Raw genomic sequence first — 26,810 nt, 5'->3', positions numbered from 1 at the left:
ATCAGCAGTGCAGTGCTGTGGTGCAGCCACTGCTGGGGAAACAGGCAGGCGGTGTGATAGGGGCATGGAGAGCAGCCCAAGGTGACCCAGGGGGTGCTGGGCACAGGGATGCTCGCTGGATCCCACTGTGACTCACCCAAGCTCCTCTGGTTACAGGTGCACAGATTGCCTTAGGGGGGCATGGGAGCACCCTGGTGCCGTGCATCCACCTCCCTCTGTGAGGGCAGTGCATCCTCCACTTCATGCAGCATCCAGAGTGGCCTTGTGCTGGTCCCCAGTTGGACCCCTGTCCCTCCCAGCACCACCCTGAGCAGTGATCCCAATAGCACTCAGCACCCCCACTCAGCAGCCCTGCCCTGGGTCCCCATCCCCACCCCAGGGGGCTCCCAGCCTCGTGCAGCTCTCGAGGTGCCCCCATTCCCAGCAAGGAATTATTCTGGAACGCGACAAAATAATTAAAGCCTCCTCCATTTCCCCTTGCTCATTTGTGCTCCTTCAGCCTGGATTAATGGGTCTCCTCTCCCTAGTGCAGACTCATTCCTTATTCCTAATAGGCCATAAATCCAAGCCCCAAAATAACCCCAGCTTTTTGCTGGGGCCTCGTGAAATATTCATTCTCTTCCCCCACCGGCCTCCGTGCTGTCCCCTCTCCGGGGATGGAAGGAGGAACCAATCGATGGCATCGACCCATGCAGAGCCACAGCTGCTGCTGGCAGGGGGAAAGCAGCTGATGCAGCAGGAAGGGAGGAAGGAGCCCTCTGTCCCTTTGGATGCTGCTGGGGGGCAAACCCTGTAGCCATCCCCCAGCTGGTGTGGCTGCATCCCTCCTGCTGTCACCCAGCTGTCCTGCGTGGGGATGGAGACAGGAGGGAGGGGATAAGGCATCCAGACTTTGCATCCCATCGTGCTGCTGGGGGAAACGCTTCCGTGCCTCAGTTTCCCCACTGCACGGAGAGCAACATGTTCTGCAGCAGAGCACATCGCTGCAGTTAACATGTCACAGGGACTCCGATGCAGAAAACACTTCTGGACTGGGGGATGCAGCCTCCCTGCCCACCTCCACCCCCTGCATAAGGTCCCTTCTGCTCCCCTGCCCTCAGTGAGCAGCGCTGCTGAATTTACGGCTGTCAGCACTGCAGCTGCACACCAGCAATCCGCCCACTCCAGCAGCAAACCCGCAGCCTGCGGGGCTGCCAAAGAGCCGGGAGCAGAGCCAGAGCCAACCCTGCTCCCCACGGCCAGAAGGATCTGAGCAGGGTGTAAATCAGCACTGCTCCAGGCATGGATTTGCTCTCACTGAGCCCTAGAGGGGGGGATGCAGAGACACGCGCTTGAAAAGGGGTTTTATTTATTCACAAAACAACACCTCCCAAAAACATGTAAGAAACCTATTATTAACAAAAGAATTGTACAAACATAGAAACGGGAAGAGGGAGACCTGGGACCCTCGGTGTGGCCAATGCACCCCTTGAGCAGACCTGAAGGGGTGGTTCTCCTTCTCAGGTGGAAACAGCGCTCCATCACAGAACGTTGCAGAACAGAGCAGCCCGTTGCAGAACAGAGCACCTCACGCTGCAGAGGAGCCATGCATGCACTTCCACATGCTCTGCAGGGACAAAGAAGCTTTGCTGCAAAGAGTTGCTGGGCGCAGGGTGTGGGTGGTGGGGATATGGGGGCTGCAAGGGCACCATCTCACCCTGCTCCCCAACTTTCTGTGGCTGCGCTTGCAGGAGAAGCAGGAGCAGAGGAGACAATGTGGGCATGTTGGGAATTAATGGGAACTGCAGGACTGGGTTGCAGGCAGCAGGGATGGAAACCCCGTATTTATTCCTTGGGCTCATACTTGGATTAAGGGGGTTTTGCAAAGCAAATTGTAGGAGGGCAGCAACACACCGCAGAGCAGCTGGAATGTTCTGGTTTGGTTTCAGCCCTGTTTTACATTTCCCAGGTATAATCTAAAGTCAATTTCACAGCAGAAAATCCATTTTTCTCCCCTCATCTCTCAAATGAAATGGCTGAAACCAACTGGATTTCACACACACACACACACAAAAAGGCTACTTCATTTTGCTCTCCAACAGGCATTCTGGGGGAAAAGCTTCAGCAGGGTTTTGGGAGCCAAAGGACACCTGGCCCCAATGCCTGGGGCAGCTTCGGGGGAGAAGGGGGGACACTGCTCCTGCCTGAGCCCAGCTGTGTCAGTGTGGGTTGCACTGGAGCACAAGTAGTGCTCCCAAGGGCTGTGCCCAGCAGTGCGCATGGTGTGGGTTCTCTGGTGCTTCATATGGTGCTGGGCTCATTAGGTGTCCTGTAGAAGCCTCTCCCTCCCCCTTCTGCCTATTTTATAGGAAATAATGGGAACGCCTCAGCCCTGAGACCTCTACCCTGTCACCTAATTTGGGTGAAGTCAGACAGCAGATTCACAGGATGGAGAGGCACGCTTCCAAGCAAGCAGCACACTTAACATCTCATTTGAGCGTGCTTGTCAATGGCTCAATCCATCTGATTTAAACCCTCACTGTTCTCCTGCCACATTCCGAGTCCCACATCCCTCCCGTCCCACCTCCCACCCCCCTCTCTGTGTGCCCCCCCCTCCCCACCACCCCCATCCTCATACCCAGGATGGTCCCTGCGGGCGGGTGGTCATAGGAGGATGCAGACCACGCTGGCATCCTCCGAGTGGTCACAGTTGTGGACGTCCCAGCGGATGTGGGAGCAGCGCAGCAGTGAGGGCTCGCTGCCCTTGCACTTGAGGTTGTCGAGGAAGATGTAACCGGTGCCGGGGCCGTAGCGTGCTTCCCCCCACGCTGCCACAGCATGCCCACAGCCCAGCTGCCTGCACACCACCTTGGCATCCCGCAGGTCCCAGGCGTCGTCGCACACCGTGCCCCACTGGGACAGGTAGAACATCTCCACGCGGCCCTCGCACCGATGGCTGCCGTTCACCAGGCGCAAGAACCCTGTGGAGGGACATTGGGATGGGGTGGAGGAGAATGGGCTCATCCCAGCCAGGCTGGGCCAGAGCAAGCCTCGCTTCTCCCAGCTGCAACCAAACCATCTCCGTGCCCATAGGATGCTCACCATCCTCCAGATAGGTTGGGACTGACGTGGTTGTGGCAACGGTGGCTTCTTGGAAGTGGTCTCCTGAGTCATCAGCACCTGGTGCAGCAGGGAAAGGGGGGGGGAAGGGGATGATTGAGGGATATCCTGTGCTCCCCAGGCCCAGCTCAGAGTCCCTGTGCATGTGGCATGGGGCTAGCAGGGGAAAGGAGCTGAGAAATGTGGGCAGTGTGCTTGGGGAGTGCACGTGAGAGAAGACACAGCATCCAGCCACAGCACTGCAGTGCTGCTGTCCTCCCTGAGTCAGAGTTGCAGAGCATCCCAAGGTGGGAGGGACCCACATGGCTTTCAGAACCATACAACTGCATAATCACTGAGGTTGGAAGAGACCTCCAAGATCCCCAAGTCCAACCCCAGCCCACCCCACCATGCCCACTGCTCACATCCTTCAGTGCCACATCTCCATGGTTCTGGAACACCTCAAGGGATGGTGACCCCACCACCGCCCTGGGCAGCAATGCCAATGCAGCACTGTTCTTTGGAGATGAAATTCTTCCTGATATCCAACCTGAGATCACCAAGTTCAACCCATGGCTCTACACAGGACCCCCCCAGGCCCTACGTGTGTGAGGGAGGTAGCCCAATGGGTATGGGGTAAAGCCACTGCGAGGATGAGGGGAGATGGGGGGAGCCCTCCAGGCACGTGGGGGAGCCCTGGGAATGAGGAAGGAACACCTCTAGGTAGGGGGTGCAGGTCCTGGGGAGGTGGCCCAAGTCCTTGAGCTCAGGGCTGTGCCCACTGCCTTGGGGGGCAGAACCTTTCCCTAACCTCTGTGCAAAACGGAGCCCATGCCAGGACCTGGGCCAGCAACCCCATCCTCTTGGGACCACACTCCGGTCCTGCATCCCACCACCGCCCAGCGGGACGGACGGGAGGGGCGATGCTCAGACCACGCACCTCGGCACACCACGCCCGCGTCCTCGTGATGGCCGCAGTTGTGCTGCCCCCAGCCCAGGTGGAAGCAGTCGGCCAGGCGCATCTCGTGCCCGTCGCACCCCACGTTATCCAGCAGCACGGGCCCGGTGCCGTACCCGAAGGAACCCAGGACGGTGGCGGAGACGGCGGGCCCGCAGCCCAGCTGCCTGCACACCACCTGCGCGTCGGGGAAGTCCCAGTCGTCGTCGCACACCGTGCCCCACGTCCCGCCGTGCCGCACCTCCACCCGACCGCGGCAGCTCCCGTTGCCGTTCGCCAACCGCACGCCGCCACCTGCGGGTGGGCGCCCGCACAGCCACTGCGGGAAACGGGAGCGGGGGGGGAAAGGGGGAAAGGGGGAAAGGCGGGGGGAAGGGGGGGAAAGGGGTGGGGAGCGGCTGGGGGAACCCCTGGGAGGGTGGGAGAGGCTCGGGGATGGAGGAGGGAGCGCCGGGTGGAGGAGCTGGGAGAATGGGAGGAGCGCCCTGGGATCGTGCGGGGAGGATGGGGAGATACGGGAAGTCCCCATAGGGATCCTATTATAAGAGGAGCCCTTTAGAGACGTGGGAGGAGCCGCGGAAATGAGGGAGGTAGCCCAATGGGTATGGGGTAAAGCCACTGCGAGGATGAGGGGAGTCGTGGGGAGATGGGGAGACCCTCCGGGCACGTGGGGGAGCCCTGGGAATGAGGAAGGAACACCTCTAGGTAGGGGGTGCAGGTCCTGGGGAGATGGGGGAAGGATGGAGAGATGGGGAGAACCCTTGGGAGGATGGGGGGAGCCCTGAGAGGATGAAAGGGGAGCCATGGGAATGAAGGAGGTATCCCTATGGGTATGTAATGAAACCCCTGAGATCATGTGAGGAGCCATGGGGAGATGGAGGGAGACCCTGGGAGAACTGGACACACATGTGGGATGATCCCAGGGGCTGTGGGGCAAGCCCTGAGGTAGGTGGGCTACGCCCTGGGGAGGTGGGGTCATTTTCGCAGGGCAGTGAGGGAGCTGGGACAGGAGGACCTCGGGCTCGGGGCTGTGCCACACCAGTGGCAGCCACATGCTTACTTTCCAGCTCGGCAGTGATGAGCACAGTGGTGACCACCTCAGTTGCAGGCGAGGGCTGTTCGTGGCCGTCTGTCACTGCTGAGACATGGGGACACATGGGTGCTCGGTGTCTGGCCCCAGCACCCACTGTCCCTGCTCTGAGCTGCAGCCAGCACCACGGTGGCCCCATGGAAAAGTCCCCTGGTGGTGTGGAAGAGGTTTCCTGGGACTTGCCACAGGGAAGGTCACCCAAGAGAGCCCCGGAGCCTCACCAAGGTGCACCTGGACCCATGTGGTGGCTGGCCCATGGGAAGGGACAGCCCAGAGAGCTGCCGATCCTCAGAACCCTCCCTGCTGTGGCACTGGTTGCTGCCAACACCATACCTGTGGCTGTGGCAGTGAGCATCTCTTCATAGTCCAGGGCCGTGGAGGTGGTGAAGGATGTGATGGTGGATGTGTCCAGACCTGCAGGGACACAGAAGGACAGGGCTGACAGGCAAGGAGAAGCTGCAGAGCACATAACCCTCTAGCTGTGACACCAGGATGCAGAGTGGAGTGGTGTAAGGAAGGAGATGGAGATGGTGGAGGAGATGGAGATGATGGACATTAGAGATGCAGATGATGGACTGTGGGAATACAAGAAAAACTGTTCAGAGCAGCAGCTGTGGAGCAAGACAAACAGCATGAGAACCAAGGACACCTCTAGAAGAAGAAAGAACATCTCATGGCTCTGATTGGATAAGTGCCTGCATGAACGGTTGAAGAGTGTCTGAGAATGCTCTGTTGACAGGTGGATGGGAAAGCTAGAAAAAGAAAACTTGTGAAGGTATATAAATGATGTGAGAACTTGTTATAAACAATTTGGGTCGTTCACATCTGAGTCCATGCATCAGATGCTGCAAAGGACTTCCTCCATTTGTACAGTCCACATCCTGTAAATGGAGGTTCTCCAGCTCTATGCAAGTGCTTTTTTGAAGCTTGATACATCAAATATTCACCAGCTGTCCTTGAGCAGCAGAGGCAGGGTGTGAGCAGCCAGCCTCACCACCAGGCCCAAAGCTGCATTCCCTGAGTCCTGCCCCATCTGATGGGCACTGAGTGCTGCCACCCAGCCCCAGCACTGTGTCTGGGGAGGAAGGGGGCATCCTTAGAAAATTAGCCCTTCCTCTCCATCAGCAGCCTTGTTAGCAAATAGTACAAAAGAAAACACCATAACTTCCTGCTCCACTCGTTATCCAACATAACGAGGGAGTTCAAGGGAATTATTAAGAATATAAATGGTAATCAGTGGATAATGGCAGGGTTGGGCAATGCGGGGAAGGGGGCAATCCTGGTGGCGTGCCCAGTCCTGGCTCCACTCCCTCCCTCCTGTCCCGGCCAGGCAGGCTGTTTCTGTGCAAGGATGTCCCATCCTCGTGCCCCATTACCCATGCAGATGACCCCGGCATCCTCGTGGTGACCGCAGTTGTGGATGCCCCAGCCGAGGCTATAGCAGGCGGAGAGGATGGGCTCGCTGCCCTCACAGTTGACGTTGTCCAGCAGGATGTGCCCCGTGCCGTAGCCGAAATAGGCGTTGCTTTTGTACTCCAGGGCCTGGCCGCAGCCCACCTGCTTGCAGACCACGCTGGCGTCGCTCAGCCCCCAGTCGTCATCACACACTGTGCCCCAGCTCCCCTGGTAGAAGATCTCCACACGGCCCTGGCAGGCATCTGCTCCACTCACCAGCCGGATGCGGCCGTCACCTGGAGGGTGACAGATGGGGGACAAGTGTCTTGCTGTCCCTTTGAGGTCACCGGCCCACAGAAGGGGGATCTGGATGTGCTCCAGAAACTGCCCAAGTTTCTGGAAGAGGATTTGCTTTAGGGCTGCACAATTTATGGGATCCTGCAGGAATATCTGGGCCAGGATTTGACCATGAAGGTGGAGTTTCTGGGGGTCTTCTCTTGGCCAGCCCAGCAGGGCTGTTTGGTGGAGGGGAGACGCTGGGATGGTGGGTGGGTGAGATGATGGGTGATGGTGGAGGATGGGTGATGGGAGGATGGGTGATGGGAGGTGGGTGATGGGTGACAGGATGTGAGTGCTGCTTTCTGCTCGCCTCCTGCAGAGCTCCAAGCCGGGTCAGGCCATGAGCAGCTCACCTTCCCCATTCTGCACCGAGGCTGTAGCAGTCCTGCTGGTCGGTCCTTCGCTTGCTGATGTGGGGGAGAGCTCTAGAAAGGGAATGAGAGATGGCATCAATTTCTGCCTGCAGAAACCCTCCCATAAGCGAGCTGTAACCCTGCTGTGACTATACACTTAATACAAACAACAATATTCTGCCAGCTGCACGCTGGCCCCGAGGGAACCAAGCCTTATTACCATTGCAGACGACAGCCACGTCCTCGTAGTGGTAGCAGTTGTGGATGCCCCATCCGTGGCTCCAGCACTCACTCAGTGCCGTCTCCTGGCCCTTGCAGTCCACGTTGTCCAAGAAGATGGGCCCACTCCCCTGGCCGAAGGTCATGGGGGCCGGCAGGGCGATGGCATGGCCACATCCCAGCTGCCGACACACAACGTTGGCATCTACGATGTCCCAGTCATCGTCACACACTGTGCCCCAGGAGCCGTTGTAGAGGATCTCCACGCGGCCCTGGCACCGGCTGGGCCCGTTGGCCAGGCGCAGTTCTGCAAGGACGGCCAGCACAGAGCTTCAGTGGGCAGCTGGGAGGGCAGCACCCAGCATCCAATGGACCCACAACCTTCGGAGGGGCCATTCTGCACCAAACCTCTGCTCTCTGTACCAAATGGGTGAGTCCTGGCTATGGCAAGCTGTTGGCTTTCTGCCCTCATGTTAGCTAACACCACGTCAGCTTGATGGTGGGCTTGGTGACAGGTGGTGGATGCTGCTTATGGGTCGGAAGCAGTGGACATGGACATCCCACACAGCTTTATGTCACTGTACTGGGTGCAATGTCACCTTGTCACCGTGTTATCAGGCATAGGAGATAGGCCATCCATATGACAACGCAGGTGAGAAGGTGTGATCATCTCACAGAATGACAGAATCACTGAGATTAGAAAAGACCTCTCAGATCCCCACGTCCAACCCCAGCCCCCCATGCTCACTGACCACAGCCCTCAGTGCCACATCTCCGTGGTTCTGGAACACCTCCAGAATTGGAGACTACCCCACCTCCCTGGGCAGCTGTGCCACCGCAGCAACGCTATTGCTGAGAAGAAATATTTCCTAATATCCAACCAGAGCCTCCCCTGGTGCAACACAGAGCCATCACCTCTCATCCTATTGCTGTTTCCTGGGAGCAGAGAAAAAACCCCCCTCGCCATGTCCCAGTGAATATGGCCATAGTTGGAAGTGGTGGCATAGAAATGCTGTCCCAGGCTGCTGGCAATGTGGTGTGAGCAGCCCTGAAGGGGATTGTTCAGGGGACATGGTGAGTGACAGGGTGACAGCCAGCAGGGAGCAGCGAGGTTGTACTCGCCTGATCATAAGCAGAATAAGGATAATAAAGAATCTCTATTTCTTTTCTGTAAAAGAGGTTCAGCTTTTTGTTGCTGCTCTTTGTTCAGAACCAACACGCTGCCTCTCTGATGCATTTTTCAACAGCAAAACCTGGAGAAGAGCAACTCAGAGGGAAGAACCTCACCTGGGAACGGCGGTGGGACGGACTCGGAGGTTCCTGAAACAGAGAAAGAAGGGCTGGGTCCCACAGGATGCAAGGAAGGAGGTGGCAGGAACAGGGGAGCTGCAGCTCCCCCAAATCCTTGGATGGAATGTGATAGAGAGGTGCCAAGAGTGGCCATTAGCAGCTTAATGAAACCAAGCTGCTCTCCTGGCACGCGCTGAGGAGTTGCTAGCTTCCAGACAGAAGCAGCCTTTCATTCCTGCCTCCTCTCCTCTCTGCCATTGTTGGGCTGCCAGCAGCTTGCATTATGAGCATGGTGAGTGACAGCAGCAAGCCCCGGAAAAATGGTCCTGCCTGCCACGAGAGCCTGCTGGTGGTTTCTGATAGGAAATGCTGCTCCGGGCGCCACTCAATTCATTCTTCCCCCTCCCTCCCCTCTCCCCCCCCCACACACATTGCAGTCAGCATTTTGCAAGCCGTGTATTCCTATGTATCAATGCAGATGATGGCGTGCAGCCACCCATAGGGTGAAAATGAGCAATCCTGAAGTGGGGAGGGTTGTAGGGGCTGCTGCAGGGCACCACACAGATCTGCCTCCTGCATTCACGTTTGTCACATTGCAGTGGTGCAGGCACCTGGGCAACACCCACTTCTGCAGCACTGTCAGCCGGAAAAAAACATAAGATGCAGCCCCAAAAACGGGGTGTGTGTGTGTGTGTGTGGAAGGGGGGGATCCTTAGGATGCTTGGCAGCAGAGGGGGTGGGAGCTGGGGTGTGAGATGGGGCAGTGAAGCTGCTGTGTTCCTGCAGCCATCTCGGAATCCAGCAGGGAAGCCCAAAGGGTGGTAGCCTTTCTGGAACAGTGATTTATTCTGGCTTGTATGGATTTTTAGCACATTTAAACCTTTTTAACAAGCAGCAGATAAGAAGGACATTGTTAAATATTCAATATCCATCGCCCGTTAGACAGAATCAAAGCTCTGAAGTTTTTATTTCAGAGCATCCTCCAGCAAAGTCAAGAGAGACCTGAAAAATATGCGCAGTTTGTCCACACTAATGAGGAAAGCCATCCTGGAGAACAGAGCTCCTGGCTCCCTCTGATCCAGCTCACAAAGCCCAGAGAACAAAGGGAACCGCCTTGAGGTAAACACAGCCCCTTTCAAGTCACATTTCTGAATAAAACCACCAAAATAGGACAAATCGCCCTCTGATAGGACTTAGCCGTGTCCATTCATGAAGAGAAACAGCAGAGCTCACCAGTGGGGCCGAGGAGGAGGAGGAGGAGCAGGGAGGAAGGCAGTGCCCCACATGCCATACAGGGACCAGTGCTCATCGCTGCTCTGGGGTCCTCTTGCTGTCCCTGCAACATGCAGACACCAGCATTAGCCACTGGGCAGCAATCACACCAAAATATGGCTCCAGTTGAGATTTGCTGAGAACAAGAGGTGTTTTCTGCATAGTGAGACGGGGGTCACTTTGGACCTTTAGGACAGGGCTTCTGCTCAGGCACGGGGCAGCAGGACAAATCTTGCCCAGTGTGAAAGCCCAAAGGCTGCATCATGGTGCCACCACCCACCCCTTCTGGAGATGTCTCCAAAGCTGAGAGAAACATCCTGACCTCATCCAGGTGGAGTTCATCCTGGAAGAGCTGTGAATGGGCTCCCCCCCGCACAGGCACTTCCCAAACCACCAAGCAAACCTAGATCTCCAGCAAGCCACACCATGCAGCTGCCTTTGGGGATGTGATGGTGCTTCCCATCGTGCAGAAAGTCTCAGCCCACATTTTGGGAGGCTCCCATCACCCTAGCTGAGCTGCCAGCCCCATGGCTCCTCCTGTGATGCTGTTGCCAGGCTGTCACTGTGCTGTCACCCATGGCCAGCCCTCTCCATCACAGAACTTCTCTACAAAGAATGAGTCCCAGCTCCCACCCCACTCCTGTACTAACATGACCACGGTACTTCCCACCCCAGCTGGAACACCTATGGGACCCCAAGACCTGAGGCATTAGTGTGGGAACACAGCTCTGGCACCACAGCATCACATCATTCGTCAGTGGGAGGAGATGCAAACTCCATGGGGACAAGATAGAAAGCAAGCATGGAGAAAACGAGGAAGAGATTAAAGATAATAAGGTGCAATTTCCCCATCATTTGCTGCTCTCTTCACCAGCTGCTGCTGGAACAGTGAACATCTGGCTCTGCTGGATTCTCGCTGGCAGCACGGGGTGGTGACAGCACTGCTTCCATCACCCAGCCATGGCATGAGAGGGCAGGACTCAGCCCCTTCCTACAGAGCTGCCACACAGGATACAGTCCCTGCACATCCCTGTTCTCACCATGGGGCTGCTGCCGGCCCAGCACTCAGAGGAGACCCGCCAGCAGACAATCAGCTCAGTTATGGGGCTCGGAAATCAATCTAGTCCCTAACATTGCATTTCTCAATACTCTATTCATGCTTATTCTGCTCCGAATAATGTCGCCTTTTGTCCCGCCAGCCCTCCCCGATCTCTGGTGGAGAGTGGCTGACAGACGGCCAGCACACTGCCGTGGGCCTGCAGCCCCTCAGCATGCTGCCTGCACCAGCCCTGGTGTGGGTGAGCATCCCTCCTGCATCCCATATGCATCCCACATCCATCCCACACCCACACTGTATCCATCCCATACCCATCCCATCCCCACTCTGCATTCACCTTGCATCCATCCCATATCCATCCCCCATCAATCCCACATCCATCCTGCATCCATCCCATATCTGCCCTGCATTCACCCTGCATCCAACCCACAACCATCTCACATCCATCCCATAACCATTCCGCATCCATCCCACATGTATTCCATACCCTTCCCATATCCATTCCACACACATCCTGCATCTACCCTGCATCCATCCTGCATCCATCCAACATCCATCCTGCACCCACCTCACATTTATCCCACATCCATCCCCTATCCATCCCACATGCACTCTGTATCCATCCTGCCTCCCATTCCAGTTGTCCCAGCACTCCATAAAGCATTAATCTCTGAGATGCTGAGCATAGTCCCTGCTATACCTATCAAGGTGAATCTCTACTTTTCCTCCCACAGAAAGTCCCAGCTCTGTTTTTACCCCAAAGAACGCAGATCTCAGCAAACAACCTGTGAAATCTCCTTCCTTCAATCTGGACATGAGAGAGATTTGGTGCAGCCTGGACTGACCCTGTTGCAAAAACTGTTTTCCATCAATCCACGTACCTGTCTGCTGTTTTCTTTCCAGTATAAAGATGATGTATTTAAACCCAGAAATAAATATTCTCCTTTGTAGTCAAGAAAACTGCTGGCTGGTTAGTTAAAAAAAAAGAAATGAAAATTAATTGATGCAATGAATATCCAAAAGCGGGGATACAGCAGGAAAAAAAAAAAAAGCTAACAAGGAGGAGAAGAGGCTTCCATCCGACTGCTGAGCAGCTTCTGGATTCATCCTGTGTCACCCTGCAGGCTCAGGGCTGTGGGGCAGGACGGCTGCCCGGCCCCATCGCGGGATGCCTGGGCACAGGGATGGCTGAGAGGGAGGAGGAGGAGGAGAGGAAGAGGAGAGCAAGCAGAGCAAGGGGCCGCTCAGCGGGGCATGGCGGTGGGACTGGCTCGGGTTTCAGGGCAGCTGGCACTGGGATCACTGTGACCTCCCCAGGGCTGGCTGAGGGCATTCCAGCTTTGCCTTCCCCTCCTGCACCGCCTGGATCTGTCCCACTGACACAGGCAGGACAAGACCCTAAACCTACAGTGCTTTCTATGTGCTGCTGGGTACCCCCAGTGTGTCCGTGCTGCACGCAGTGCACAGGGCATCAGCGGTAGCTGCACTCTGCTTTTCTGAGGATAGCATCAAGGAGGTGCTCTCCAGGGTGTCCAAAAGCATGAGATTTGGATTATTGCTGTTTACCCACCTCCCCTTCAAAGGAAACCCTTCTTTTCCTTCACCCTATGTGCTACACTCCCTGGGCTTACAATGAAGTGTGTTTAACCACAGGCCTGGCAATAAAAGTGAGAGAAAATTTGAAGGCAATTGGGTAGGAGGAACATATAAAATGCGGTGGTTTCCTGCTCTTGCAAAGCTTCAGCAACATGGGCACTTGGGTGTGCTGTTGGCTCTGATAAGCTGATCCCATGGGCAGTGAGGTTCCTGTCCTGCCCTTCCAGCAGAGCTGCCCATGCCCCCAAGTGCTGGGATTTGGGGTTTTCCTTGGCACAAAGCCGGCTTCAAAACAGCTGTCACTGACAGCACCAGCACCCATCTGCTGGCACTGCCTTCTGTGGGTTCAGTAATTAGCAATTAGGCACTGACTTTATATTTTGCAGAAGCAGCAGAGTTCTAATAAGTCTGCTCACAAACACTGTTTTCAAAGGTGTCTTTTAAGTCTGTTTGGCCCAAACATTGCAAAACTCCAGCCTCCCTGGCTCCCTGCCATGGCTGAAATGCTGCACGGCCTTCAAACCACAAAGCAAAGCCCGGTAAACACACGGGAATCAGTCGTGAGCTCTGGGATGCTCTACTAGTTAAGCTGAAGACATTCTCTGAGAGCCAAAGCAGGGCATACTACGGCCCGCAGAAGGCTGAGTGCTGGCACAGGGCTGCGGTGAGGTGGGGTGCCAGGAGAGGAACCCAGCCCTGGACAAACGCCCTTTGTTTGTCCCGAAATCCGCGTCCTGGCTGATGCGCTGCAGGTCCCACCTGCGCCAGGTGGAAAGGAGCAGCCCAAGGACAGCCTGCTGGCAGCACGGGGGGGACTGTGCAGCTGATCCCAGCAAGGCAGGACCCTGAATAGCGAGCAGCCCATGGGGAGCTGCGGGCTGTCAGAAGTACGGCGCCGCTTGGCTGAGTGCTCCGTCAGTGCGGCGCGGCTCCTCTGGCGGTGCGGACGCGGGGCTGCGCGCGGTGCTCGCCGCGCTCTCTCCGAGGCGCCGAAGAAAGCGCTTCGTTCGCAGGGCCCGGCCCCGTTGCGCAGCGGGCTCGCGGCTGCGCTCGTCGTCGCTTCGCTTGCGGTGCCTCCGCAGCAGAGCTTCGCGTTGTCGTTCGCGCGCCTCCGAGCCGAAACTGCGGTCACCCGCGGCCCGCCGCGAGGGCCCCGTCCGCGAGGCCGTGGGTTCCGCAGCCCGCTGGGATGCGCGGCGTGCTATAGTGGAGAGAAGGAGCGCGGCTCCTCCCTTCACGGCACCCGCGGTTCTCGGGGCGGCTGCGGGTCCCTCGCGGCAGCCCTTGTTCCTTCGTGGCGGCTGCGGCTCCTGCCGGGAGCGGAGGAGCAGCGCTGATGCCCGCTGTGCGGGGACGGCGGCGGGGCCGAGGAACAGCAGGGAGCTGCGGCAGGGGAGGCTCAGGCCGGCCGTCAGGGAGCGGTTCTGCGGCGGCGGGCGCTGGGCACGGAGCGGCTCCCCGGGCCGGTGGGCACAGCCCCGAGCTGCCGGAGCGGAGGGAGCATCCGTGGAAGTGTGTGTGACACGTGGGTGCTGGGTGCTGCTGTGCGGAGCCAGGAGCTGGGCTGGGTGATCCCTGCGGCTCCTTGCAGTTTGGATGGCCTGTCGTCAGCCAGCTCCTGTGTCGGCTGTGCTGCGAAGCAGTGATGCTACTACCGGCGATGGCAGCACCACGCAAGCAGCGGAGCAATCAGACTGCGTTTCGTCCAATACAAAGCTGATTCTACTTAACGGACTGAAGTTCGGAGGCGTCCTCTGTGGTGTTTCTCCCTTCAGTACGGATACGCAGCATTGGTGTTGCCTTCATTGTTGCGCTGGGCTGAGAATAAGGGGCTGTAAGTTTGTTAAATGGTTCCCCTCCTTCATGAAGGGCTGCTGGCTGTGAGCCATGGCCGCGTGCGTTGTCCTTCAGGTGCTGATCAGTGACGCCCAGCAGAATTTTCTCCATCGCTCTACCAGGCACCAAAGCGAGACTGACAGGCCTGTGGTTACGCGCTCTCCTTTGCTCCTCTTCTGGAAAACTGGAACGACGTTTGCCAGCTTCCAGTCAACTGCGGCCTCTCCAGATTCCCAAAACAGATGAGAAAGCGTTGAGCGAGGCCTCGCAGTGCCATCAGGCAGCTCTCTGAGTACCCTGGGACAAATCCCATTGGGCCCCGCGGATTTCTGTGCGCCCAGGTGGGGCTGCAAATCCCACGCGAGCTCACGGCTGGCTGGGAGCTGATCATTACCACAGTCGTGGTCCTCCCACTCGTGCCCAGCACTAACGGATCCCGGTGTCTTCAAAGAGCAGCTTCCCAGGGGACCTCGCTAACTAGTTCCCTGAGCAGCCTGAAAGCTGCACGCCCCATATCCCAGGTTGAGATTCCGGGGGCAGTTTCCTCCAACCATCAAGGATTTTAATTTGGAGTACGCGTGCAAATATTTTAAGGGAGATCTTTCCAGCGGGAGGCTGCAGCTTGTGACATCCAGAAGGACAAAAGTGGCATCGCCGGTGCCTTTGAGTCACCTCAGCCTCCTTCCTGTGTCATCTTTCCTTTTCTAGATATCCCACAAAGGGCTGGTTTCAACAGTGGAGGTGAATGCCAGTGCAAGACACTGTTTTGGAGCCACCTCTGTATTCCCGCATGGCGCCCAGCACCACGCGCGCAACAGAGCCCTTCAACTGCACCTTGTTCTGCAGGAAGTTTACTGCATTCCACTCAGTTAAGTTAAATTAGATGTTTAAATTAGATGTTTATTTTGATAAGGAAGACAATTTAAAGGAACAGTAGTTTGACATATGGAATCATAGGATGGCTTGGGTTGGAAGGGATCCTAAGGATCAAGTTCCAACCCCCCGGCCACAGGCAGGGCTGCCATCGTCCAGGTCCGGTCCGGTCCAGGTTGCCCAGAGCTCCCTTCAAGCTGGTCATGAACACCTCCAGGGATGGGACATTCGTGGCCTCTCTGGGCAGCAGTCACAATCAGGTGCAGCAGTCACAATCAGGTGCAGCAGTCACAATCAGATGTAGCAGTCACAATCAGATGTAGCAGTCCAGTAAGGAGTTAGGAGTTTGGATGCCAAGATAAATGACTTGGACTATCAAAACCCTCTGTCTCAGCTCCCTGCAGTAGCCCGTGGCATCTTCCAGGGTGCTGGAATCTTGGCTGGGCTCCCGTCACTCACTCTTGTAGAGGAAGCAGCAGCTCAGCAGGGAAGTGCAGGCAGGAGAGTCGTGGCAGCGTTGATGTTGCGCCCTGCAGTGCTCCGGCACGTCAGCAAACTCTCTTGCGGTGTTTCAACCAGCAAGGCTGTTGTTGTTCAGAGGCTGGCAAGGTGGAGTGGCTGAGGGGCTTCCGTGGGCTGTGCAGGCAGCTGAGCGTCGGGGTGCCCAAGGAGCGTCGCAGCCCCTTGTGCTGCAGCCGTGGTGCCCGGAGCTGGGTGCTGTGCAGGGATCACTGCGCCGCGGCTGACACTGAAGGGGCTGTAAGGTGCGCGGAGATGAGCGCAGTGCACATCTCTGTGCCCGTCGTGGCTCCAACGGGGAGGACATCTCCTGAGGACATAGGGCCACGTGTCTATGGGGACCACGTCCCCGTGCTGCTTTTCTTACCGGTGCCCTCACCACTGCAGCCGCTGCACTCCCACGATTCAGCGTCCTCTGCGATGGCAGAGCAGTGCTGGTGGGTGCCGCAGGAACCGCAGGAGCTGCAGAGCAGCATCCTCCAGGGCCTGTGGGAGCGACAGAAGGCAGAGCCGCACGGTCACCGGGGGTCCCAGGGCTGTGGGATGCCAGCCGTGGGGTGGTGCGTGCCACTCCCAGTGCGCTGGCTGGCACTGAGCTACCAGCGCACAGCTTGTGCCGTGCTGAGCTCAGCATCCTGGCCAGCCTCCATCCCAGCTGGAAGGAGGGGATGAAGGCGCCAGGTCGCCATGGCTTTGGGGTCAGAGCACACTCACCCCGTGTTCTCAGAATAGTCCCGTCCTATCGGGCACAGGCACAGGCCGGTGTCACAGGAGCTGTGCCGCTGGTACAGGTCGTGGAAGGCGCCCTCTTCCACCTCCCAGGCTGCATCCCTGTGGGAGGGAGCCAGGGACAGCTGAGCGCGGTGCAAGGGGAGGTGGTGGGGTGGGGGGGCCGTGCGGTGGCAGGGCCGTGGGTGCTGACCTGTCTGGGATTTTGATTCCGAGGCGAAACATCTCAGCCTGGAAGGCCTGCATGTCCTGGCAGAGCGGGCAGCGGAAGTGGTGCAGGGCAGCGCGCAGAGCTTGGCCCTGGGGAAGGCAGAACGTGAGCTGGGGGTCCGTGTGTGTTGCCCCAGAGCTGGGGATGATGCCAGGGTGGCAGGGTTGGGTGACGACGCTGTTGTGGTCTGGAGGCAATGCTGCCTACCTGGATGCAGTGGCGGTGGAACTGCGCGCTGGTGCAGGAGGGACAGATGAGGGTGGTGTAGCTGGGGCGTCCCTCCACCGCCTCCAAGCAGATGGCGCACTGGGGCTGTTCCCGTTGCAGCGGCTTCACCTGCTGCGTCGGCCGGTGCTGCCAGCAGAAGGACCTGCAGGATGGATGGAGGTGGCAGCTCAGCGCCCTGCCCCATTCCTCCTGCAGCCCTGCGGGTGCCCACACTCACCTGTACTCCCCGAAGAACTGGGAGACACAGCCGCGTTCTCTCCCGCAGGGGTAGTGGAAGGTGCGGGAGCATCTGCGGCGATGGCAGCGCACCGAGGCGCCCAGCTTCCGGCAGACGCAGCATTTCTGGGGACAGCAGTGCGGTGCTGGGCGTCAGTGCTGTGCACACACCGGTGAGCCTTGCCCAGCAGAGCACGCTGATGATCTGGTGGGCCACGTGGCTAGGGACCCCGCAGCACGAATCAGTTCTGATTTGTGCAGCGATGGGACTTTTCGGACAGCCAGGGCTCTGCTGGCGCCTCCCAGCCACGTGGCACGGGGACCGAGGTGGGGACACGGCGCCCTGTTCACCTTCTGTGCCACGCGCTGCAGCTCCTGCTCGATGTCAGGAAAGAGGAATCCGAAGAATCCTTCCTCGTCAGCACCGCGCTGGTACAGCCCGCTGGCGTGGTACTGCAGGAGGCAACAGGGACCTGTTACTGCACGTGGGGTGCAGCGGCTGGCACGGGGCTGGGGGCCTGGGGTTGGGGCTCACCAGGCAGTTCTCATGGATGCACAGGCTGTCCTGACGGCACGTCTCTCCATATATCTCGGGGTCGTGCTCTGTCCGCTGGCACAGCCTGCACCCTGCAGTGGGGACAAGGGCATTATCACCCCAAGCATGTGAGCAGGGTGACACCTGCACATCCGCTGCGGGAATGCTCTACACTCGCCTTCCTCCTCGGAGACACACTGCTTCATTTCTGGGGGGAATGGCACCCGTTCGGGCCTGGGCTGTGCTGCCGGGCGGCGGGTGGAAGGGTTGGGTTGTGGCGCACCGAGGTGTTGAGACCTCCGCTCCATTCCTGGGCTTTCCTTCTGGAGCAAAGCAGTGGTGCTGCTTCCTCGATCCAGAGGTACCCGGGACTGGGGGGACACGGGCGTGCGCTGTGTGAAACAGCCCTGCACATTGTGATGTCACAGTGAGAACGTGGGCGTTGGTGACGCGGTGCCGATGTCACAATGAGCAGAGCTTGCGGTGGGGCTGCGAGTGCTCCCCAGGGTGCTGGGGGCCCTGAGGGGTGGCTTTGGGATGCCCACGTCTCCCCACGGGGCTGTGCTGGGAGGCTGTCAGCTCCAGCGGGGAGTTGGAGACATGTCAGCTCATATGTCTTGCATGGGTGTGGCCTGAAGACGGTGTCGTGTCGCAAATAAACCACAAAATCCCTAATTTCGTAGTGCAAGAGATTTATTTAGGCACCAGAGCTCCTGAGTCCTCAACAAACATTTTGACGTGTTCTGCACCATCTCTGTGTTTTCACTTCCTTCACAGCGGTGGGAGAGCAGCTTTTCTGCTCTGGATAGCTGCAGGAGTGCCTGCACCCAGAAGTGCTTCAGGTCTGCTCGTATCTCCCTCTTCTTCTTGGTGACCACGCTGCAGGGAGAAAAGCAGCGTTGCGGCATTGCGGTGCTGGGTCCAGATGGCAGGAGCCACATGTGCCCAACCACACCGCCATCCCCTCCCGGCCACCTGTGGGTTGCAGTCGTGGTGTTGTACCCCCAGCCCTGGCTTCCACAGCTCAGCAAAATTTGGGGATCCTGACTTGATTTTCTTGGTATGATGCACTCGCTCTTTGAAATCCTGCACCCGCCCAGCAGCTGGGGGACAAAAGCTGCAGCGCAGCAGGGGCTCAGCACTGCGCAGAGCAGAGCCCTGCTGCAGCCACCCAGCTCCAGCCCTGCTCACCGTGCCAACGTCCCGCAGCACCACGAAGGGCCCCGCAGCCGTCTTGGCCGCTCTGCTCCCCATCTGCTGTAGTCAGGTATGGCCGTGTCCATCCGGCTGGGTGCCCGTCCCTGCCTTGTGGGGGGAGTGACATGCGTACAGCCCGAAGAGCATCGTGTGCAGGCGGCTGGGCTCTGGCTTAGTCCCTGGAGCTTCACCGCCTCTTGCGCTGGAGCCGAGGTGCCAGCTGCTGGGTTGCTGAGCAGGGATTCCCGTGCTGGGTGTGATACTGAAGGGGCTGCGAGGTGCACGGAGAAGGGTGCAGGCGCACGTCTCTGTGGCCGTGTTGCCCTTCCCTCCAGCGCCCACAGCACTGCAGCTGCTGCTCTCCGAAAAACTGGTGTCTTCTATGAAGGTGGTGCAGCACTTGTGGGTCTCACAAGAACCGCAGGAGCTGCAGAGCAGCAACCTTCAGGGTCCAGGGGAGCGATGGGAGCCAGAGCCCCGCAGTCACTGGGATCCCTGCGCTGCGGGGCGCCAGCCCTGGGGTGGTCCACCACACTCGCACCCCAGTGGCTGGCCTTGAACTGCCGCAAGTCCAGCTTGTGCCATGCCGAGTCCAGCATCTTCACCGACCTCCAACACACCTGGAAGGTGGAGAACTGTGATGCTGAGGCGCAGTGTCTCCCCCCCTTACACGTTCACATGTTGGCAGAGCGTGCAGCAGAAGCGTTACAGCACAGTGCGCAGAGCTTAGCTGCCCTACCGGCTGATGCGGCACATCGGAGGATAGCATGAGTGCTGTGCAGCCGCAGGCGGTCCTGGCCCAGCAGGAAGCCAAAGCAGCCTTCACCACCAGAGCTGCGCCGACAGCTTACTCCAGGAGGGAACCGGGATCCTGCAGCTGCATCCAGGGGGCATGGGGTGGCATGGCAGCGGGGGCCGGGAGCCAAGGACTGGGCAGTCACCAGGCAGCGCTTGTGAATGCAGAGCCTGTCCTGCCAGCACGCCTCTCGGGGTCCTGGTCTGCCCTCTGGCTCAGCCCACGCACTGCCACTGGATGGTAGCATCGCTACCCGCAGCAGCGGGGTAACGCCAGCACTTGGCAGAGGCACATCCCCTTTGCGAATCGAATCCTCTGTGCTCACCTTCTTTCTCAACAACACGCTGCTTTGCGTCTGCAGGGAGTAGGGAGGGAGCTGCAGCCACCTGGGGCATCGGGGCCTCAGCTCCGTCCACGGGATGCTCATCTGGAGCAAAGTGCTGCTGGTGCTTCCTCATTGCAGGGGTACCCGGGCTAGCGGGGCTGGAGCTGGGTGGCTGCAGGGCTCTGCTCTGTACAAGGCCTGGCCCCAGCTCACCTTCCATTTTCATCTCCCAGCAGCACTGGTGGGCAGAGGGTTTTGTGGGATAAGGATCATAAAGAGTGCATCGTACTGAGAAAAATATTGTGTTGAACTTGAGAAACGCTGCTGCCCTCTACTCTCGAGCTGCGGCCTGCTGGGATGAGTCTTGTTTTGCTGCGTCATAGAATCCTAGAATGGCTTCGGTGGGAAGGGACCTCAGCAGTCATTAAGCTCCTACCCCCCTGCTGCAGGCAGGGCCACCAACCTCCATATCTAATAGTGGACCAGGCTGCCCGGGGCCCCGCTCAACTTGGCCCTGAACACCTCCGGGGATGGGGCACGTGCACCCTCTCTGGGCAGCCTGTTCCAGCACCTCACCACTCTCTTGGTAAAGAACATCCCCACCACCCAACCTGAATCTTCCTTCCTTCAACTTCAAACCGTTCCCCCTTGTCCTGCTGTTACCTACCCTTTCAAGCAGTTGAGTCCCCTCCTGTTTGCGGGCTCCCTTTAGGTACTGGAAGGCTGCAGTGAGGTCACCCCTCAGCCCTCTTTTCTCCAGGCTGAACAAGCCCAGCTCCCTCAGCCTGTCCTCGTAGGGGAGGTGCTCCAGCCCCCTATCATCTCTGTGGCTCTCCTCTGGACCCTCTCCAACAGCGCCCTGTCTTCCTTGTATTGGGGGCTCCAGACCTGGACACAGTACTCCAGGTGGGGCCTCACGAGGGCGGAGTAGAGAGGGATAATCATCTCCCTGTCCCTGCTGTCACCCCTCTCCTGATGGAGCCCAAGATAGCTTTTGCTTTCCAAGCTGCAAGAGCACGCTGCTGGCTCCCGCTCAGTTGCTCATCCACCAGGACCCCCAGGCCCCTCTGTGCAGGGCTATTCCAAAGGCCTTCTCCTCCAGGCTGCACATCTGCCCCGGATTGCTCCAGCCCCACTCCGAAACCTCGCGCTGTGCTGCGCTGAACCTCATGAGATTCACCCGGGCCCACCGTGCGGGTCTGCCGAGGTCCTTCCAGGCCCGCGCGAGATGGCGGCGCCCCGCTTTCCCGCCCGGCCCCGCCCCCTCGCCGCGCGCCCCGGGCGCTGATTGGACACCCGCGGGGCTTCGGCCGCCGTCTCCGCCCCTCCCGCCCAGAGCGCGTCTGCGCCGCCGCGCCCCGGGCCGCTCCGTCAGTGCGGCGCGGCTCCTCTGGCGGTGCGGACGCGGGGCTGCGCGCGGTGCTCGCCGCGCTCTCTCCGAGGCGCCGAAGAAAGCGCTTCGTTCGCAGGGCCCGGCCCCGTTGCGCAGCGGGCTCGCGGCTGCGCTCGTCGTCGCTTCGCTTGCGGTGCCTCCGCAGCAGAGCTTCGCGTTGTCGTTCGCGCGCCTCCGAGCCGAAACTGCGGTCACCCGCGGCCCGCCGCGAGGGCCCCGTCCGCGAGGCCGTGGGTTCCGCAGCCCCCTGGGATGCGCGGCGTGCTATAGTGGAGAGAAGGAGCGCGGCTCCTCCCTTCACGGCACCCGCGGTTCTCGGGGCGGCTGCGGGTCCCTCGCGGCAGCCCTTGTTCCTTCGTGGCGGCTGCGGCTCCTGCCGGGAGCGGAGGAGCAGCGCTGATGCCCGCTGTGCGGGGAGCTGTTTCACACAGCGCACGCCCGGCTCCCCGCAGTCCCGGGTACCTCTGGATCGAAGAAGCAGCACCACTGCTTTGCTCCGGAACTAAAGCCCAGGAATGGAGCTGAGGTCTGGCTGGCTGACGACAGGCTATCCAAATTGCAAGGACCCATAAGAATCACCCAGCCCAGCTCCCGTGGGCCGTGGTTTCACTCCCCAGGAGCACTTGCATACAGCCAGCTCTGCTTGTGCACTCAGCCAAGTGGCAGCCATACTTCTGACAGCCCACAGCTTCCCGTGGGCTGTTTGCTATTCAGGGTCCTGCCTTGCTGGGACCACCAGTCCCTGCGATCCCTGCGCTGCGAGGTGCCAGCCCTGGGGTGCTCCAACCGCACTCCCACCCCAGTGGCTGGCACTGAACTGCCACAAGTCCAGCTTGTGCCATGCTGAGCCCAGCATCTTCACCAACCTCCATCACACCTGGAAGGTGGATATTTTTGATGCCGAGACACAACGTCTCCAACCCATATACGTTCACGCATGTTGGCAGAGTGTGCAGCAGAAAAATTACAGGGCAGCTCAGTTGTCCGGCTGATGCAGCACACCAGAGGACAGCATCAGTGCCGTGCAGCCCCAGGTGGTCCTGGCCCTGCAGGAAGCCAAAGCAGCCTGCATCGATACAGATGCGCTGGCTCAGCCTGCTGACCAGGATCCTGCAGCTGCATCCAGCAGGCATTGGTGGCACAGCAGTGGGGGCCGGGAGCCAAGGACTGCAAAATCACCGGGCAGTGCTCGTGAATTCTCAGCCAGCACACCTCTCAGGGTCCTGGAAGAGAACGCATCTGCAGATTGGGAAGAAGAGGGAAGCTTCCACGAGCTCTACTAGCGGCACAGTTCCTGCAAGGCCAGCCTCTGCCTGTGCCCGGTGGGACAGCAATACTCTCTGAACAGGGGGTGAGTGTGCCTCAGGGCACCACAGCCCAATCCTTCCACCCTGCAGCACGGCCCAGGGCATGGACAAGGCCTGAACGGGTGCGTTCCCCCGCCAAAAGAAGAGACATATCTCTGAGGAGGAAGGCGAGTGCAGAGCATTCCCGCAGCAGATTTGCCTCTGCCACATGCAGGTATCACCCTGCTCACATGCTTGGGGTGATAATGCCCTTGTCCCCACTGCAGGGTGCAGGCTGTGCCAGCGGACAGAGCACGACCCCGACATCAATGGAGAGATGTACCGTCAAGAGAGGCTCTGAATCTATGAGAACTGCCTGGTGAGCCCCAACCCCAGGCCCCCAGCCCCGTGCCAGCCGCTGCACCCCACGTGCAGTAACAGGCCCCTGTTGCCTCCTGCAGTACCATGCCAGCGGGCTGTACCAGCGCAGCGCTGGCCACGAAGGATTCTTTGGATTCCTCTTCCCCAGCGTTGAGCAGGAGCTACAGCACGTGGCACAGAAGGTGAACAGGGCGCCGTGTCCCCACCTCGGTCCCCGTGCCACGTGGCTGGGAGACGCCAGCAGAGCCCTGGCTGTCCGAAAAGTCCCATCGCTGCACAAATCAGAACTGATTCATGCTGCGGGGTCCCTAGCCACGTGGGCCACCAGATGATCACCGTGCTCTGCTGAGCAAGGCTCACCGGTGTGTGCACAGCACTGACGCCCAGCACCGCACTGCTGTCCCCAGAAATGCTGCGTCTGCCGGAAGCAGGGCGCCTCGGTGCGCTGCCATCGCCGCAGATGCTCCCGCACCTCCCACTACCCCTGCGGGAGAGAACGCGGCTGTGTCTCCCAGTTCTTCGGGGAGTACAGGTGGGTGTGGGCACCCGCAGGGCTGCAGGAGGAATGGGGCAGGGCGCTGAGCGGCCACCTCCATCCATCCTGCAGGTCCTTCTGCTGGCAGCACCGGCCAATGCAGCAGGTGAAGCCGCTGCAACGGGAACAGCCCAGTGCGCCATCTGCTTGGAGGCGGTGGAGGGACGCCCCAGCTACACCACCGTCATCTGTCCCTCGTGCACCAGCGCGCAGTTCCACCGCCACTGCATGCAGGTAGGTGGCATTGCCTCCAGACCACAGCAGCATCGTCACCCAACCCTGCCGCCCTGGCATCATCCCCGGCTCTGGGGCAACGCGCACGGACCCCCAGCTCACGTTCTGCCTTCCCCAGGGCCAAGCTCTGCGCGCTGCCCTGCACCACTTCCGCTGCCCGCTCTGCCAGGACATGCAGGCCTTCCAGGCAGAGATGTTTCGCCTCGGAATCAAAATCCCAGACAGGTCAGCACCCCCCATGCCACCACCTCCTCTTGCACTGCGCTCAGCTGTCCCCGGCTCCCTCCCACAGGGATGCAGCCTGGGAGGTGGAAGAGGGAGCCTTCCACAACCTGTACCAGCAGCACAGCTCCTGTGACACCAGCCTGTGCCTGTGCCCGATAGGACGGGACTATTCTGAGAACACGGGGTGAGCGTGCTCCGACACAAAAGCCATGGTGACCTGGTGCTTTCATTCCCTCCTTCCAGCTGGGATGGAGGCTGGCCAGGATGCTGAGCTCAGCACGGCACAAGCTGTGCGCTGGTAGCTCAGTGCCAGCCAGCGCACTGGGAGTGGCACGCCTTCTGTCGCTCCCACAGGCCCCTGGAGGATGCTGCTCTGCAGCTCCTGCGGTTCCTGCGGCACCCACCAGCACTGCTCTGCCATCGCAGAGGACGCTGAATCGTGGGAGTGCAGCGGCTGCAGTGGTGAGGGCACCGGTAAGAAAAGCAGCACGGGGACGTGGTCCCCATAGACACGTGGCCCTATGTCCTCGGGAGATGTCCTCCCCGTTGGAGCCACGACGGGCACAGAGATGTGCACTGCGCTCATCTCCGCGCACCTTACAGCCCCTTCAGTGTCAGCCGCGGCGCAGTGATCCCCGCACAGCACCCAGCTCCGGGCACCACGGCTGCAGCACAAGGAGCTGCGACGCTCCTTGGGCACCCCGACGCTCAGCTGCCTGCACAGCCCACGGAAGCCCCTCAGCCACTCCACCTTGCCAGCCTCTGAACAACAACAGCCTTGCTGGTTGAAACACCGCAAGAGAGTTTGCAGACGTGCCGGAGCACTGCAGGGCACAACATCAACGCTGCCACGACTCTCCTGCCTGCACTTCCCTGCTGAGCTGCTGCTTCCTCTACAAGAGTGAGTGACGGGAGCCCAGCCAAGATTCCGGCACCCTGGAAGATGCCACGGGCTACTGCAGGGAGCTGAGACAGAGGGTTTTGATAGTCCAAGTCATTTATCTTGGCATCCAAACTCCTAACTCCTTACTGGACTGCTGCATCTGATTGTGACTGCTGCACCTGATTGTGACTGCTGCACCTGATTGTGACTGCTGCCCAGAGAGGCCATGAATGCCCCATCCCTGGAGGTGTTCATGACCAGCTTGAAGGGAGCTCTGGGCAACCTGGACCGGACCGGACCTGGACGATGGCAGCCCTGCCTGTGGCCGGGGGGTTGGAACTTGATCCTTAGGATCCCTTCCAACCCAAGCCATCCTATGATTCCATATGTCAAACTACTGTTCCTTTAAATTGTCTTCCTTATCAAAATAAACATCTAATTTAAACATCTAATTTAACTTAACTGAGTGGAATGCAGTAAACTTCCTGCAAACAAGGTGCAGTTGAAGGGCTCTGTTGCGCGCGTGGTGCTGGGCGCCATGCGGGAATACAGAGGTGGCTCCAAAACAGTGTCTTGCACTGGCATTCACCTCCACTGTTGAAACCAGCCCTTTGTGGGATATCTAGAAAAGGAAAGATGACACAGGAAGGAGGCTGAGGTGACTCAAAGGCACTGGCGATGCCACTTTTGTCCTTCAGGATGTCACAAGCTGCAGCCTCCCGCTGGAAAGATCTCCCTTAAAATATTTGCACGCGTACTCCAAATTAAAATCCTTGATGGTTGGAGGAAACTGCCCCCGGAATCTCAACCTGGGATATGGGGCGTGCAGCTTTCAGGCTGCTCAGGGAACTAGTTAGCGAGGTCCCCTGGGAAGCTGCTCTTTGAAGACACCGGGATCCGTTAGTGCTGGGCACGAGTGGGAGGACCACGACTGTGGTAATGATCAGCTCCCAGCCAGCCGTGAGCTCGTGTGGGATTTGCAGCCCCACCTGGGCGCACAGAAATCCGCGGGGCCCAATGGGATTTGTCCCAGGGTACTCAGAGAGCTGCCTGATGGCACTGCGAGGCCTCGCTCAACGCTTTCTCATCTGTTTTGGGAATCTGGAGAGGCCGCAGTTGACTGGAAGCTGGCAAACGTCGTTCCAGTTTTCCAGAAGAGGAGCAAAGGAGAGCGCGTAACCACAGGCCTGTCAGTCTCGCTTTGGTGCCTGGTAGAGCGGTGGAGAAAATTCTGCTGGGCGTCACTGATCAGCACCTGAAGGACAACGCACGCAGCCATGGCTCACAGCCAGCAGCCCTTCATGAAGGAGGGGAACCATTTAACAAACTTAGTCCCTTTTTCGACGAGCTCACCCACCTAGTTGATGAAAGGAAACCACTCCCTGATATCTTTTTGGATCTCTGTACAGCTTTATTATTTCACACCCTTTGTCTTTTCTCTACCAAATATCCAGCACACAGCTAGACAGAACCGTAACGTGATGGGGCAGCAGATGGCTGATGGGCCGGGCCCCAAGGCTTCTGAAGACGGGGATCCATCAGGCTGCCGGCCCGGCACTGGCAGGGATCCCCAAGGCTCCGTTTTCCTGCCAGCTGTCTTCCACATTCTCTTCAGTGATTTGGGTGTAGAGCTAGAAGTTGTTCTGAGCGAGTTTGCTGGTAGTACTGAAACGGGAGGAGCTGCTAATTGCACTGAGATCTCCGGTAATCGGAGAGCCGGGCCATCGGCCACCACGTGAAGCTGAACCAGAGCGAGCGCGG

The 26,810-nt window shown here is 58.9% G+C and overlaps 2 protein-coding genes, 2 long non-coding RNA genes and 1 pseudogene across 8 annotated transcripts; 2 read left to right on the top strand and 3 right to left on the bottom strand.

Moving 5' to 3' along the window:
• Nucleotides 1-1,187: 1,187 nt before the first annotated feature.
• On the bottom strand, nt 1,188-11,947 carry SSC4D (scavenger receptor cysteine rich family member with 4 domains). 4 transcript variants are annotated; one of them, XM_090122567.1, is made up of 11 exons: nt 10,398-11,947; nt 9,956-10,058; nt 8,720-8,752; nt 7,434-7,739; nt 7,214-7,285; nt 6,503-6,817; nt 5,460-5,540; nt 5,097-5,174; nt 4,019-4,330; nt 3,082-3,159; nt 1,188-2,960 (listed from the first exon to the last, which is right to left on the bottom strand). In XM_090122567.1, the coding sequence occupies exons 2-11, from the start codon at nt 10,029-10,031 to the stop codon at nt 2,644-2,646; spliced, it is 1,668 nt and encodes a 555-aa protein (XP_089978693.1). In that variant the 5' UTR covers nt 10,032-10,058; nt 10,398-11,947; the 3' UTR covers nt 1,188-2,643. The 4 variants fall into 4 exon arrangements, with proteins under 4 accessions (XP_089978693.1, XP_089978690.1, XP_089978692.1 ...); XM_090122565.1 differs by having other exon boundaries at nt 1,190-1,606; nt 2,618-2,960; nt 9,956-11,947; XM_090122564.1 differs by having other exon boundaries at nt 9,956-11,947.
• A 3,659-nt stretch (nt 11,948-15,606) lies between these two features.
• On the bottom strand, nt 15,607-18,053 carry LOC149915309 (E3 ubiquitin-protein ligase PHF7-like). The gene is made up of 9 exons (XM_090122576.1): nt 17,973-18,053; nt 17,795-17,886; nt 17,611-17,712; nt 17,261-17,385; nt 17,023-17,185; nt 16,798-16,904; nt 16,590-16,706; nt 16,243-16,361; nt 15,607-16,113 (listed from the first exon to the last, which is right to left on the bottom strand). Exons 1-9 carry the CDS (start codon nt 17,998-18,000, stop codon nt 16,085-16,087), a joined length of 882 nt encoding a protein of 293 aa, XP_089978702.1. The 5' UTR covers nt 18,001-18,053; the 3' UTR covers nt 15,607-16,084.
• Nucleotides 18,054-18,182: 129 nt separating this feature from the next.
• LOC149915308 (uncharacterized) lies at nt 18,183-21,356 on the bottom strand. Its single transcript, XR_016459240.1, has 3 exons — nt 19,731-21,356; nt 18,986-19,611; nt 18,183-18,911 (listed from the first exon to the last, which is right to left on the bottom strand). It is a non-coding gene; the product is annotated as an uncharacterized LOC149915308 (long non-coding RNA).
• A 1,229-nt stretch (nt 21,357-22,585) lies between these two features.
• On the top strand, nt 22,586-24,457 carry LOC116227868 (G2/M phase-specific E3 ubiquitin-protein ligase-like; annotated as a pseudogene). Its single transcript, XR_016459283.1, has 6 exons — nt 22,586-22,827; nt 23,079-23,130; nt 23,253-23,354; nt 23,580-23,704; nt 23,780-23,941; nt 24,060-24,457. The product of XR_016459283.1 is annotated as a G2/M phase-specific E3 ubiquitin-protein ligase-like (transcript).
• A 69-nt stretch (nt 24,458-24,526) lies between these two features.
• LOC149915307 (uncharacterized) lies at nt 24,527-25,494 on the top strand. Its single transcript, XR_016459186.1, has 2 exons — nt 24,527-24,640; nt 24,770-25,494. It is a non-coding gene; the product is annotated as an uncharacterized LOC149915307 (long non-coding RNA).
• Nucleotides 25,495-26,810: the final 1,316 nt, after the last annotated feature.

This window comes from Phasianus colchicus, chromosome 21 (genome assembly GCF_987193195.1).
Source record: "Phasianus colchicus chromosome 21, bPhaCol1.hap1.1, whole genome shotgun sequence".
NCBI classification, from domain to species: domain Eukaryota; kingdom Metazoa; phylum Chordata; class Aves; order Galliformes; family Phasianidae; genus Phasianus; species Phasianus colchicus.
This window is presented reverse-complemented; position numbering and strand designations above follow the sequence as displayed.